At 33.8% G+C, this 14,896-nt stretch overlaps 1 protein-coding gene across 3 annotated transcripts; it reads right to left on the minus strand.

Annotated features, from left to right (window-relative positions):
• Nucleotides 1–1,872: 1,872 nt before the first annotated feature.
• On the minus strand, nt 1,873–11,655 carry LOC127091762 (uncharacterized). Of its 3 annotated transcripts, XM_051030458.1 has the most exons (17): nt 11,202–11,655; nt 9,940–10,138; nt 8,935–9,240; nt 8,561–8,650; nt 7,786–8,256; nt 7,539–7,646; nt 7,000–7,130; nt 6,779–6,908; nt 5,927–6,293; nt 5,348–5,842; nt 5,053–5,231; nt 4,812–4,970; nt 4,401–4,475; nt 3,853–3,970; nt 3,073–3,224; nt 2,683–2,898; nt 1,873–2,593 (listed from the first exon to the last, which is right to left on the minus strand). In XM_051030458.1, exons 1-17 carry the CDS (start codon nt 11,402–11,404, stop codon nt 1,958–1,960), a joined length of 4,035 nt encoding a protein of 1,344 aa, XP_050886415.1. In that variant the 5' UTR covers nt 11,405–11,655; the 3' UTR covers nt 1,873–1,957. The 3 variants fall into 3 exon arrangements, with proteins under 3 accessions (XP_050886415.1, XP_050886416.1, XP_050886417.1); XM_051030459.1 differs by lacking the exons at nt 9,940–10,138; nt 11,202–11,655 and having other exon boundaries at nt 8,561–8,643; nt 8,935–9,209; XM_051030460.1 differs by lacking the exons at nt 9,940–10,138; nt 11,202–11,655 and having other exon boundaries at nt 8,875–9,002.
• Nucleotides 11,656–14,896: the final 3,241 nt, after the last annotated feature.

Consider the following 14,896-nt stretch of genomic DNA (forward strand, 5'->3'; position numbering starts at 1 on the left):
ACATTCTTGACCAACCTCGTGCTTGTAGCAAATACGCGCATGAATAAAAAGTACGAGTATTTTCTTTTGTGGCATTTTTACACATCGCAATATATAAATGGGGCAAATGAACCCCAACTATATGTGTTTACCTTATTAATGTTGCGTAACAACGGTAAATACATAATATTTACCGTATTACCAGTACTTTCTGAAAATAAAAAATTATCAAATAAAATCATAATATATTAGTGAGTGCACTTTATTTTTATTAAAACAGCGTTTAAAAAATTAAAAACTCTTTCTTTATTAAAAAATGTTAATTTAAAATATCAAATATATAAAAATAATTATACTTTAAAAATTGATTTTAAATTCGTGAAATAAATGAGCTGAATCGAACAAATTGAACAGAATTGTTCATGAATTTTAAATGAGTCCTTAAAAAAATGTTTGTGTTAACTCAAGTCGAATTTTAAGTTGAACTGATTCTTATTGAATCAAATCGAAGTAAAGCAAGTTCAACTCAACTCATATCCATCCTTTAAGCGGGGGCTTCAGGCTTGTTGCACCTAGAAGATTGAGCTCTCGTTCCATAACTAACTAACGGGCCATAAACATATATTTTGGGATGGTCTTATTGTATAAAACGCTTTATCTTCTTCTGTTGATGACAATAATCTGTATGGTTGTCTTTCACCTCATAGTATTTTCACCATTTGTTAGGTTGGTTCTCTAAAATTTAATGGCTCTTATTTGATAAACTTCCCTCATTGTACTCAAAGATGCGTAGTTTTCCACATGCCTTCTTGATAGAGGTTTAAAAGTTCCCATGTCAATAACTGGTTAGAGGTAATTGCCCTTACATTGGCTTGAAGAGTCTGAGAGTCTGATCCGCCGCTGCTCATTCCTTCGCGTCTCTAACTCTTTTTTAACATTGCTCTCCTTGCCCTTCACATAACACTTTGCCCTTGCCATTATCTCCTCCAGGTTTTTGGACAAAGGACTTGTTGTAATGTTTGACTTTTAACTCATTCTATAAGGCTTCTACTAACATTTTCTAATTAAAGTTTACCACGTTGATAGAATTTAAAAACTATACTAGAGGAGGAATTTGAAGGGTTTTAGAGAATATAGATAAATTCTTCAAATATAACACATTTTAAAAATAAATAAAAAATGTATAAATCATAATTATTCATTTATAATTTTTTACAAAATCATTCTTTCAAAATTTATTACAAATTTCTTTATTTTTCCTTCCAATCTTCTCTTTGCAACTAAAATTAGTAATCAATTTCGTCCTCACAAACAATTATTTGATTAGAAAATATTAAAATTTTAATTTGACTATGAATCCTTATTTTTATCCCTTTCACGGTTGAATAATACTTATTTTATTGACAAAATATCCTTTAGAATTTTTTTCATTGCTAATAAGACAAAAAGAATATGACCCATTTTAAGAGTTAATGGACCAATCTGACACGAAAAATAATTAAGAAAACAATCTGAACCCAAAGGTATAGTTTATGGACCAAAATGATATTTTGCCTACTTTATTTTAATTTTTCTTAAAAACAACCAAATTTAAACTCATCAAATGAATTAGATTAAATAAATCATTCAAATCATTAACATCAAGCGCCTTTTAAAAAAAAAATCATATAATTTCTGATAATTTTTCTTTTAATAATTCTTTCTCTATCTCTAATCGTTTAACCTTTGATATACTCTCCTAACTAAAATTCACAAGTTTTTTCTCTTCATGGACAAACTATCTAAATATATTTTTCATTATTTTTTCTACTACAAATGTTACCCTAACTCTCTCTCTCTAATGTTTATCATTTTTAAAATAATATGTAATCTTACCACAAGTTTAAAAGAATATACTGTTTAAATTCTCATCCAAATTAAATTAGTCAAAGGATAAAGAAAATATAAATGGGGTTATATGTGCAAATACGGATCTCAGCTATACATTATATTGAGAATCAATCTTGGTGAAAACAAACTCAACAGAGGCTAAATCTATGTCAAAACCATAACTTTGCCCCCCATACTGCACATATAGGTATTCTTTGGGAGATGAGGGAAGAGGAATGATTTCAGATATCTCTGGTAAACCTGGTCTAGGTGGAGGAGCCAAAGCATCTTTCTTTACAGAGTAGTATATATCAGCTAAGAGAAGCCAAACAAGATCTGGATCAATAGATGCAAGTCCATGAAGGGCATTTAGAGAAGCATCGCGAAGTCCAACAACATTGCTGCAAGCTATCCCTACAACTAAGCCGCATAACTTCTTCAAAACAAGTTCTAATGCTGTGGCACTCCTTTTATTATTGCATAAATCTGCAACCATGTTAAGCACAGCAATCTGAACTTTCAGATAAGAAGTCTCGGCCAATGAATCCTCTGAATTAACAGAACTGCTTCTATAAGGGAGTTGTAAAGGGGTTTTCTCATCTTTAAAATTGGACATTTTATGAAATGGGGATGTTGTCAGAAGTTTCCAGAAATGTGTTCCGTCAGTATGGAAGCGGCGTGTGAAGAAATCTCCACCACATATTTGCACTACATTGCTGATCACATTCAAACACCTCCGGACAGCCTGTCAATTCCATTCAGTAAGTATTTTTTAGTCTCTGAGACCATGAAGGAAATTTCACAAAAAATGAACATGAAAGACGGATTGCTCACCACTGGGTTCCTGTTCTGAATACATGTAACAAGGAATGGCCATATTTTATTCATTGCTGGAAGCAGCCTGTTCTCATCAGCCCCTTCTTCAGTAGCCTCCAAAGTATCCTTCAGGTGATACAGTGAAAGTGATTCTAGCGTCTCTTCTATGGCTTCTTTAATATTTCTTTCAATTTTATATGCTGCTTCTACTTTTGCCAATGCCAACAGGCCGCTCTAAACAAGGAAGATCCCAATATCAATGAATAAATAACAAAATAAATCTATTCATAAAAGAAAACAATAACTGACGAGCACTTTCCAAAACACCAGTTGGAAGTATAAAAACATCATATTTACACTAGTTGCTACAATGTTGTAAATGTAAAAACATTTTCATCCAAAGCATACCTCAATTATATCCAGAGAAGCTAAGCATATCTCTTGCTTGAACGATGCTAGAAGAGGGATTGCAGCAGTAATACATGAACCAGCAATAGAACCAACTGTTCGTCTATATCTTCTAGAATCATTTAACTTGAATGAAATTACCTCCCACTGATCTACAAGAAAAAATACTTCATTTAGTATGAATCAAGGAAGCAATGTAAGACAAGGCTCACAAAATCTGGTAGATTCATAAATGTCATATAAGTCCTGTTGTAGTGTTGTATAATAAGCATGGTGAAAGATATTAAATGTCATATAAATGAAGGGTAGTTGACTGTAAAGCTCGCTTAACATTAATGAGCTTCCTCTATGTTAGGATTCTGTTATACTCTGTTACAGTTGTAAGGCTTGTTTAGTAAGCTTGGTTTGTCTTAAAATACATCTATAATCATCTAAAATTTAGAATAAAATTTCAGATTCACATACAAATCAATCACTCTTTCTCTCAAATCACAATAAAACTATTATCAAACTTTTAACTCGGTAGTAGGAAGCATATCATTTTTGCATCATGAGCTGTGTGGTGTACTCGTGCAACTGAAAGGAAACATTTGTTTAACAAGCCACTGTGGAGGAAGGAAGCTAATCACATGCAATTGAAGGCCCCCAGAGGTGAACTAAATACATTAGAGACTGCTAGAATTGAAAGATGAATTTTGGATTCCACCGCAAAATTCATTAACAAATTTCTAATAGAAATACAAAAATCAACCATATAAAAGATGGATTGTGATACTGAACCTTGTGTTGCTTCTTCTGCATTGGAGATTGTAGACCTGACATCTGTGGAAAATGACTCTGCCTGAGGGGGCAACTGACAAGCTTCACGTTTCGATGCCTTCACTATTTCTTCTACTGCCTAAAACCAACCAATTTACAGACAACTGAATGGTTATAGAATCGATATATTTTTCTTCTAATGAAAGGGGAATATAAGCAAAAGAATAGTCATAGATATTTCTAAAGCAAGAAACTGGTAAATATGTAAGTTTTAGAGCTGTGTTAAATTTGGGTTCAACGACAGTATGAAAGAATTTACCATTACCATATCACCAACAAGAATATAGAGAGACAGGACAGGTTGATGTGAGAATATTAAAGTTATTTATCATAGTATAAATGGGTTTGGCTAATTACATGCCTGGCTTAATGTTAGAAAATACTTGTAAAATCCACGACATAACGAAATAAGACACATCTTTAGACTAAAGTAAAAAATTGTGCATACATGCATGATCCTAATGAGAAAGAAAGAAAGAAAGAAGGGGAGAGAGTAGCTGGCTACAAACCTTTAAGAACGGTATAGTTAAATCAGGATGCTGATGTCTACCCAGTATTTCGAGTTCAATTGACACACAGCGCATCTGTTCAATACCACGTCATTAGAACACAATCAAGCCTGAACATTTTAGAAGGTAATTCTTTTATTTGCATATATACGAGGGATTTTGTAAACAAAGGCAGTAGAATTTAGACTAGAGAATAACAAAACAAATACAACTGTAAATACTAAATAGACAACTCTAAATAGCAACTGAGCATTATTAGAATCAATCTTTCTTTGTTCTTTGAAAAGAGAGAAACCCTCAGAAACATGACCCATGCCTCAAAAACTACTAAAGGCCAATAAAAGATCAGGAGCTATGCTTTTTGCCTTAAAGCAGTGTAAAATTAAAATTCTAAAAAAGACACAATCATACCGGTTCCTCCAGTAAGGGCAATATCTTGTGAGCCACTCCAATGTATGAAAGAATAGATGCTAGTACATTTGGTACATGATGATTGATATCCAAATGACGTAATTGTCGACATATTGAATCCACCACATAGTCTGCATTTTCCAAAACTAACTGTCCAACCTAGATAAATGCATACACTGTATAAGTTAATAGTTGTCCCAGAAAAAATTAGGAAATGAATCGTCGTGACTAACAAACTAACCATTTCATAGCCAGATGTGGTGGAAACTATATGCAAGACAGAATCTGCAGCATTTCTAACTTGGTAACTTGAAGAACTGAGATTCTCCAACAAAAAATAAAGAGAGGAATGAAGAAATCCACTTGAAATGAAATTTGTTCCGAGGCAAAGATTAAAGATTCCTACTCCATCAATGATAACCTGTTTAGTTAGAAAGCCAATGTCAATGTTATATGTACTTGCTTTAGAATAAATATGAAAATATAAAAAAGTGTAGATAATAAACAGCAATGTCAGCTTAGCAAACAGTATCTTTCCTCGTGTAGCATTGCAGCATCTTGGAAAAAGTATAGACTAATATCTTCATCTGAAACATTAAGCTGCAAGTCAACAACTCTGCGATCAACAGGAACACTCCACACCTCAGCAGATAAATACTCGTGTAAGATCCCACCAATGCAATCAACTAAATAACTCTTCACAGCTGTATCCTTTGGCATCTTCCAGAAAGATTCATGAACAGCACAATCAAGTTTGTATGACTGAACCAGAACTCCTTTGCTTAAAGGAGACCTATGATATATTCTAGCAAAATCATTAATTGCTTTATCTGATAGGCCAAATATCATCTCATTTATCATACATGCAGCTGTGCTTGCTTGCCGCAATAATTGTCCAGAACCAGTCCTTTCGTACCATGACTGCCAGCTTTCATTGTTGTATTCTTTTAAACGGAGTTCAGTAACCAATTTACGGAAGTTACCAAGAAGGGTCTCCGTCAAATGTGACAAAAGCCCTTCACCACTGTGATCTAGCAATGACAGTCAACAAAAGTGAAGGTTAAAGACAAACACTATGAGAACCATGAGCAAAATAACATTGAATTTGAAATCACCTGCTAATATAGATAAACCAACAAGTCGGAGAATCCTTGCAAGAGGCTGGTATAGTTTAAGACTACCAACATAACCGAACCACGGGGGCATACGAGGAAGTTCATATTTCTTTTGTGCAGTTTTGTCAGGTTCTTGTACATATTTTTTGTCAATAAGGCTACACTTAGAGTTTTCACACACGCCAGAATTTAAAAGAGGCAGACCACGACTGAAGAAATTAGATCCAGATTTCAACTCAGCAACGGAGGGAAGGTATCCTACTGTTGATGATTGACTTGCTAAAGTGATTTTCCCAAGTGAACCAGAGAACACTGAATTATGGCTTAGGCAAGCAGCAAACACATCTAGGAACTTAGCTACTCCTATCTAACCATTTTCAAGCATAAGAATTGATGTCAATGAACAAAAAAAAAAGGATAAGAGTTCACTAATGCGTAAAAGTAAAACATAGAACATAATGGTTTAATCAGCAAGGATAAAAGAACCAGACCAATCGTCAAACCGATGAAGGATCAAAAAAACAGACCAGTCGTCAAACCGATGAAGGTACTCGTTAAAGGCTTAATGGTTTAATCGTAGTCAAATTGTAGTTGAGTTGAGGCGGTATAGTTTATGTAATATTTATACTTTTTGCTGACAAATCTTTATAAAAATATTTTAAAAGCCACTAAGAAAAATATTGGCAAAATCAACTCTTTTTTAATATTATATATAAGATATTATAAATCTCCTCTTTCAATTTCAACTCACTATACGCCAATTAGTAACGCATAATTCATACAAAGATATACATATCTAAGGATATCTACACACACACAGAGTAAGAACACAAGATATTGTTAAGGACATACAGGTGACTGAAGATGGTTCACCAATAGACGAGGACCAGAATAAAATATTATTGTTAGTAATTGCTCAGCATGTAACACAGCAAGTGGCTCGTCATTGCTAAGCACCACTTTGGGAAGCTTTTCCAGGTGCCTGAATTTAAAAGAGGTAACAATTATGATCAAAGACATAGATAAAGGGACAACCATCTGCAGTGTGTGATTTCTGTCCCAAAAATATGAACCTGATAAATATCTTAGCAGCATCATGTTCTATACGAGATTTCCAACTCTGAGAGAACAAACACTCAAGAAAATCTTGTGCAGTTGAAGACACGTCATCAGATTCATCAACAGCCAAAGCACATAAGCATTCCTGAATTATTAGCAAAAAGATTTATTTTTTTTAAAAGCAATTTACAAGTGTGGATTACATGACAGGGGATGAATATACTCTAGAAACTAATATTTGATCAAATAAAGCGGAAAAACAGATTAAAATAAATTATAGTACTATGAGAGAAGAGAGAAAATCATTGCTCTAGAATTGAATCTGATTTATGTTTTGGTAGTAATGAGTTGTTACAGACACAGTAGGAGACATCAGCTATATATAGCCAACCCATTACCTCACTAACTGAGGCTTATATCAAACCCAGTAATAGGCTATGGCGCATATAAGCAATTTTTTATTGTAATATGTCAACAAGACAGTCACAGCGAAACATACCATAGCACAAAGCTAGCAAAAACATTATTTCTTGTTAACCAGTTCAGAGCTCACCAGAAGCATCAGTCTACTGTCCCCCAGTGTGTAGAAGCACTCCAATAAGAGTCCTTTTATGGCATCAACAAGTCCCTTTCTCACCTTGTGTGAAGAGTGAATACAGATCTGAAATTCAATGGTTTCACATTACATAAATCATTACATCGAAGTATTAAAATAAACACAGAATTGAGGTTATAAAGAACACTGAATGCTGAAGAAAATCCAAGGAAACTAATTTAATTAACCATCAAGAAGAACATACGTGTGGAAAAGTTGCACTCAGCAGCTTATTAACATGTGCTGTTGTCTTCTGGATCCAATCTTTTGTTCGGGTCACATGCAAAGACAAGGTTTCTCCATCAGGAGCAATGCTTCCCATTTCTTGGAATTGAGTTTGGGAACAAGGTATCTTTTCTGACTCGACAATATCTTCGACGACTTTTGTTTTAACAGAATCTTTAACTTGCAAGTGACGAAGCTCCTCCAAAAGAGAAAGAGTAGATTTACACTCTTTTGGATCAAAGCTTGCAGACACTTCCATGTCCAGGACTGATGCATTAGCATCATCCCGGAGAACTATCATAAGGAACTCTGCCAAACCTCTAATTGCTAGGCCAACAGCCTCCATGCTTCCGGCAGCCCCACTTATCATTGTTTTTGCACCATGCAAAACTTTAGATAAGTTACTAACAATGCCAGGTAAAAAGAAAGCTAATGCATCTGCAGAACCAACCTACAAAAGTAAACCAGCACAAATCAATTTATTCAATTTATTTTATGAAAGAATACATAAATGCAAGAGAATATTGTAGAGGCAAAAATTTCACATAAAAATAGGCAAAAGATTATGAGTAGCTAAAAAAAAATATTTTCAGATCTTGACTGAACAATTTTACTGTCTTTTCTAGGGATATCCCTTCCCTGCTTTCTATTTGTATATAAACTACTCAGCTCTAGAAATATTTTTCTTTCTTTTGCAACAAAAATAAATAACTGCTATAAATTTTTCAAAGAGCTTAATTTACTTATTACATTACCTTAGCAACCAGCACTCTCAGAGTTTTGAAGGCTTCAATTCTAATTCTTGCAGAACCTCGTTGTCCCCTTGCAGCCTCCGTATCTGCAGCCTTTTTTGTAAGAAATAGGTATTACAAATTCATGAAATGACATAACAAGAAGGGAGAATCCCAATTAGGCCCTTTTCAATAGAATGATCTCTCTTGATTACTTGAAGATGTCTTCTTCTATACTAGAATGTCATTTATTCTTCAAATAAATTTTGGTTATTTTATTAAAAAATGTGATCATAACAGTTCTTAAAAGAGCTTAACTATGTACACCACCCCACTACCTTCATAAAAAAATGATGAATTTCTCCGAGAAAACTCAACAGCTATATAAATTCACATACTTTGAGAAGAAGTGATATCCAGTGTCCTACAGCAGCTGACGCAGTTTGTGATCGGAGAAATGCAAGTAAACATTCTTCTGATTCTGAAACATTCTTGAAATTCTTATGAAGTCTATGATCATAAATGTCATCCGAAAGTGCAGGTAAACCAGGAATTGTTTTACATGAGCATGACGCGTCAGAACAGGAATTTAAATTCAAAAGCAGTGCCCTGAAACACAGCAAAATTCCTTCACGAAACTCCTCTGAAGCCTCAGACGGTGACAGCAGAGCCCCGTATGTTAACTTCTTCAGTATCACAACCATCTGTTAAAGTACAAAAAGTTTGAGTTTAAACATTTGGTTATGGCTTATGAGGGGTACCCCATAGCAGTTGTGTTAACATAACGAAGGTCTATGTACCATATGATTTTGGCACCTTCCTCTACGTACTATTTCATTGTGACACCAAGTATTGAGGATATGCAAGCTTACATCAGTGTATGCCAATCAGCATACAGTCCCGTTATATTAAAGAGCATATATGATGGATGAGTTGAAACAATAACATACCGTGAAATGAAATCAAACGCAAACAAAATGAACATGAGCTGACTATGTATAATTGCATCAAATAATATTGCACAAGGTATCTCCACCTGTTCCATGTTTTACACTAGAACATATTGAGAGTAGTTCTGTATCTTCTACTTTGACCCCTATGAGTTATAGTGCAATGGCGTTTCGGCTTAAATTGTTAAAGTAAAACACTTCAAAAAAAAAGAATCAGTCTCTGTACTTTCAAGCTAGTATCTTAATTCCAAAGGTCTCTAGATTTTTCTTTTCGTCCATTTCTTTTGGTCCGCTTTTTCTAATGTTGAAAGCAATATAGTTAACGTACACATTCTGTGCATTTAACCGTGCCAATTTAATTTCATTCAACAACAAGCAAATCAATAAATCCTAAAGTAATATTAATTTGAATGTAATTTGTATCAAATATCAAGGACAAATCAATCATCCTACCTGATTCACAGAACTCAAACAACACTTCTTCAGAAGTTCCTCCAAACAATGAACTATACCTTCCGCAACGCTATCACTCACTTTAAATGGTGTTTTTGGAATATCAGACACGGTATACCTTTCCTGAGAATCAAACTTCTGTGTAGATCTGCACTGAATTGCCGCGTCAAGAAGTAGAACTAATGGAAACAGAGTATAGCTGAAACAAAACCAAAAAATATAAACATCATAATGTGAGGATGAAGTTAGCATCAAATAAAAAACAACGCAATAAAACTCGGAACATAAATAATTAAACTCCGTGCCACAATGCAAATAAATAAGGGGGGAACTGATTCCTTGCTGTCAACTAATTACACGGTCATGCAAATGAATTAAACCATTAGGTGGCACCTAAGTCTTTCATTTCAAGAGAAGTGTATGTTTGGTTTCAACATGGGGAGAGTCGAGTGATTTCAGACACGTATAACTAATTCTTACATGTTTGGGTGATGTCAATTGGAATTGATTAGGAATCTATAATTGATTCTAACTTGAATTGGGACTTATAGTGTTTGACAACAAACATGACTTTTACACTCAAATTTATCGCTGAACATATTTTTACATGAATGTATCCAAACACAAACCACTTCACATTCAACTGACTATTAACTAAAATCAATTTTATAATTTATTAGATTAATTCATTTAGACATGAGACGACGGTGACCCGTTACTAAACACAGGCCAAGTGTATCTTTGTTTTTACTTTTGAATGATAAAAAATTGATTCCATAGCTGCAAAATTGACTTTTAACATGTTTGAATGATCTAGAATAGAATTAATTTTACATTTAGAATTGATTCTAACTTGAAACTAGACTTGGTAGCTTTTGTCTCTACAATTGATTTCTAGTCTCAAATTCATTCCACTCAATTTCACATGCATTTTAACATAAATCACTTTACATTCAACTCCCCCACTTACAATCAATTCTATTCTAGAGGTAAAATCAATCAATTCTAATAGTGAACGCCAAACACACCAAAATCAATTTTTACTCTTCAGAATCTCTTCCTGCTTCCCAAAAGTGAATCCACTAATCCAAACATGCACTAAGTATAGGATTAATCTAACAGTTACTATTTTTTCATTCAAGTAACATTGAGAAGGCTACATTGAATATATTCAAATTTACAGAACGTGTAATAAATTAGGGCTAAGTGGTATTTGATTCTTCTCGAACAAAGAAATGGTGAAAGTATACAAGAAAGCTTACTCGAAGAATGGCTGTAAAGTAGAAGGCAAACAATTCTGAAGGAAACGAAGGAGTTCGGGGATGACAGTAAGAGAACAATGCTTCTGATTGTGATTGTGAGGGTTTTGCAAAAGTTCGAGAAGATTCATGGTGTGTGATTTTAAGCGTTGGAAGGTAATAGTTCTGAGTTGTTCAGTTTCTAGTCCTTCTTCAACTTCCTCCATAGCTTTGATGATTGAGGTTTTAGATTTTAGGACGCGCGTTTAGAAGAATTTGAGTTTGCTGAAATGAAGCGCGTTTTCGGTTTGAAGGTTGGGACAACAGAATCGCTTTAGAGGTTGGAGTTTAAGTTCAAGAAATGGATTCTGATTTCAGAGGGTTTGAGTTTAGATGCGCGAAGGTCTTTGCTAGAGGTTCACCTGGGACGTACTAAACACTAGAATAATAATGTTAATCATTAAAGGGTTTACTTGTATCGGTTCTTAGGCACCTATTTCATATCAAAATACATATTAAATAAAACTAATCAGAATTATTTCCGAACAAATCCCAAAATGATTTTGTTTATTTTACGATTTAGACTATATTTGGAATGATGGAATATGATGGAGCGGAATGACATAAACGCATATTACATTGTTTAGTTTAATTAAAAATGAATGGAATTGAGTGGAACATGATGGAACGTATTTCATCACTTTCCATTACTTTTTATACCCTCCGATTTGGGCGGAATGAAAAAATTGTTTTATTCCATTATGATATACTCAAACAATGGAATTACATATTTATTTCATTCTGTTCCGTTCCACTCCATTCCACTTTGTTCCGCTTCATTCCGCTCCGTTCATTTTAGCGTATCCAAACATAGTCTTAGTGAGATATTAAAACACGTTTTAAACAAGACACACATCTATTTTGTATAAAATTAGTCTAAAAATTTATCTCAAGACAAATTCCTATAATTATTTTGTTAATTTAACAATTCAAAAATAAATATGAGAGTTCAGTTCTGAATTTTTCAAGCGGAAATTCGAAGAAAAAAACACCACATTGCATGTATTTCACAACTTACTAAATATTTGTGAAGTGTATTTTTTGAATTGTCAAGCGAAAAATTTAATAAAAATACAACTTTGTATGTTTGCTTCACTCATGATCATACCACCATTTTCTTCTTCAAACCCTACCAAAATTTCATTTTACACTCAATCAACTTTTCTACTTCAAAACAATATATATGTTTTTCACATCAAAAGAAACAAAAATTTAAGGTAATGTACATGTATTTTCTTCCTCGTTACTTCCATTAATCTGGTTTTATGTCTGAAAAATGAACGTTGGGCCCATAAATACATTTTTGGATTATTGTTGAATGTCATACGGAACTTTATTTCCCAAATAGTTTTGAGTTTAATTTAATCAGTTTTTAAATATTTTCTATTATGATTGGCCTTAGATATGGTGCACCATATTGTTGTCCCCGGAGCTATTGTGTCTATAGTTGTCAAACTAGTTGATGTCAAGGTAGATGTTGGTAAACAGTTTACAAATAAACATGAGGTTGTTGCTCATGATCATATACACCAATGGATCCGCGTGGAGGCGGCCAAATTGGGGTTTAGTGTTGTAATTGGAAGGTTAGATAATGGTTTTAATAGAAGATAAACATTTGCGACACTGAGATGCGAAAGAAGTGGCAAGTACACAAATTATATCTGGAAGTTAAAACGATATGACATTGGTTTGAGGAAATGTATGTGTCTTTTTTAAGTTGTGTGGACACCTTATGACGGATAATACATGGAGATTTAATGTGATTTGTGGTATAAATAATCATGACATGTGTCGCAAGTTACTCGGGGATCCCATTGCATGTCGCCTTAAGATTGAAGAGAACGAAATTGTTTCTGACACGACACTAAACATGGTGCCTCCTAAAAACATACTTACAACGTTGAAACAGAAAAGACCTCAAAATATCTCAAATATCAAGCAAGTATGCAATGTTCATGTCTGAAACAACAAGGCGATAAGAGCAGATAAAACTAAAATGCAACAATTGTTGAAGTTTTTGGATGACAACCATTATGTATCCAGGTACATAGTGTACAAGGATTGAGAAACCGTTCGAGATATATTTTGGAGTCATCATCATTCCATAAAGTTGTTCAACATATGTCCCACTTTATTCCTTATTAATTCAACATATAAGACCAACAAGTATAGACTTCAACTATTGGAAATTGTTGATGTTACTTCTACGGAAAAGCCTTTTTCGGTGGAGTTTTCATTTTTGGAAAGTGAAAAAAATGACAATATTACTTGCAATTTAGAAGTATGTCAGACTATGTTGAAGGACCAAGAAAACATGCCAAAAGTAATTGTCACCGATTACGATACTACACTGATGAGTTCGGTTGCAAAGGTATTTTGTACATCATACTTATTAGTTTATAGGTATCTGATAACCCATATTTTGTGAGTTATTACATACCTTAATCTTTCTTTATTACTAGTTAAAATTCTTTTTAATTGTTGCTTTAGTTTATTTTATTTATTTTTATAGTAATTTTCTTGGAGCACAATAGGTGCTCCCTTTAGTTGTTTTAATGTGTTTGTTGCTTGATTTAAGGTTAACTCTGTCGAGTTAAGGCAAGACTGCAATGGGCAGTGCCTGAGAGCGCAAACTGAAGCAAAAAAGACGAACTTAGCTAAAGGAGAAAAATGGAGAAGGCAGTTGGGTTCATAGAGCAAACGTGGAAGGATTGATGCATTGGAGGGAATTTTTGCTTTGCATTGAAGAAAATTCCTTTGAATCAAGTGGATAAGACCAAGGGGCACTAGAAAATAAAAAAAGGTACAATGGTACACCCATTAATCTACATGCTCTACAAGAGAAGGACAGTGTCGTCTGCATCCTGTTGTGGCAGTCTGTCGCAAGACACCTTATCTCCCATAGTTGTTCCCTTGTACATGATTCCTTGCATAGTAAGTAGAATGAATGATGTCAAGGCGCTGATTTTTTGTCCCATGATCTAAGACATCACAAGAAACCCTAGTGAAGGCTTATAAATAGACCTTGATGGAGATTGACAAAAGAGTTCGGCATTTTTTTCAAGAGAAAATACATAAGATAATAGCGTGGGGATAGTGGAGAGAAAAGAGAGTTTTTTCCTCTCACCAATTCATGTACCAGCTGTTGAGCCCTGGCGCGGTTGGAGTCACCTCTTGTTGATTATCCATCTCAAGAGTTCTTCAAGATACTTTTAGGTTTACATTTCTTTTTTATTATTTGTTTAATAATGTATCCTTTGAGAACCATGTTTGTACTCAGCTCATCATGAGTTAAACCTTTCATTTGTTGAGCAATGAGAAGTTAACGTTATGTTATTTTTATGTTAAGTGATGTGTTATTAAAGTGTCTTATTTTATTATGTGATAATTTGCATACAAATCTGATTCTTTGAATGATCAACTTAGAAAAAGATAACAACTTGTTGTTGTGATAAATCCAACAACAAGTGGATTTCATAATAAAAGTAGTTGAAAAGAGTAGGATAGAGATATTCACCTGATTAGTTCACTTAGAGATAATGAACTACAACTATAAGGGATTTCATAATACAAATAGACGTATTTTAGGGTTATAAGTGTGACTTAGATATTTGTTATTTTGCCTTATAATGCATGCTTTGATGTTATAGAAATACACT

The sequence above is a fragment of the Lathyrus oleraceus genome, chromosome 6 (genome assembly GCF_024323335.1).
Source record: "Lathyrus oleraceus cultivar Zhongwan6 chromosome 6, CAAS_Psat_ZW6_1.0, whole genome shotgun sequence".
Lineage (NCBI taxonomy): Eukaryota > Viridiplantae > Streptophyta > Magnoliopsida > Fabales > Fabaceae > Lathyrus > Lathyrus oleraceus.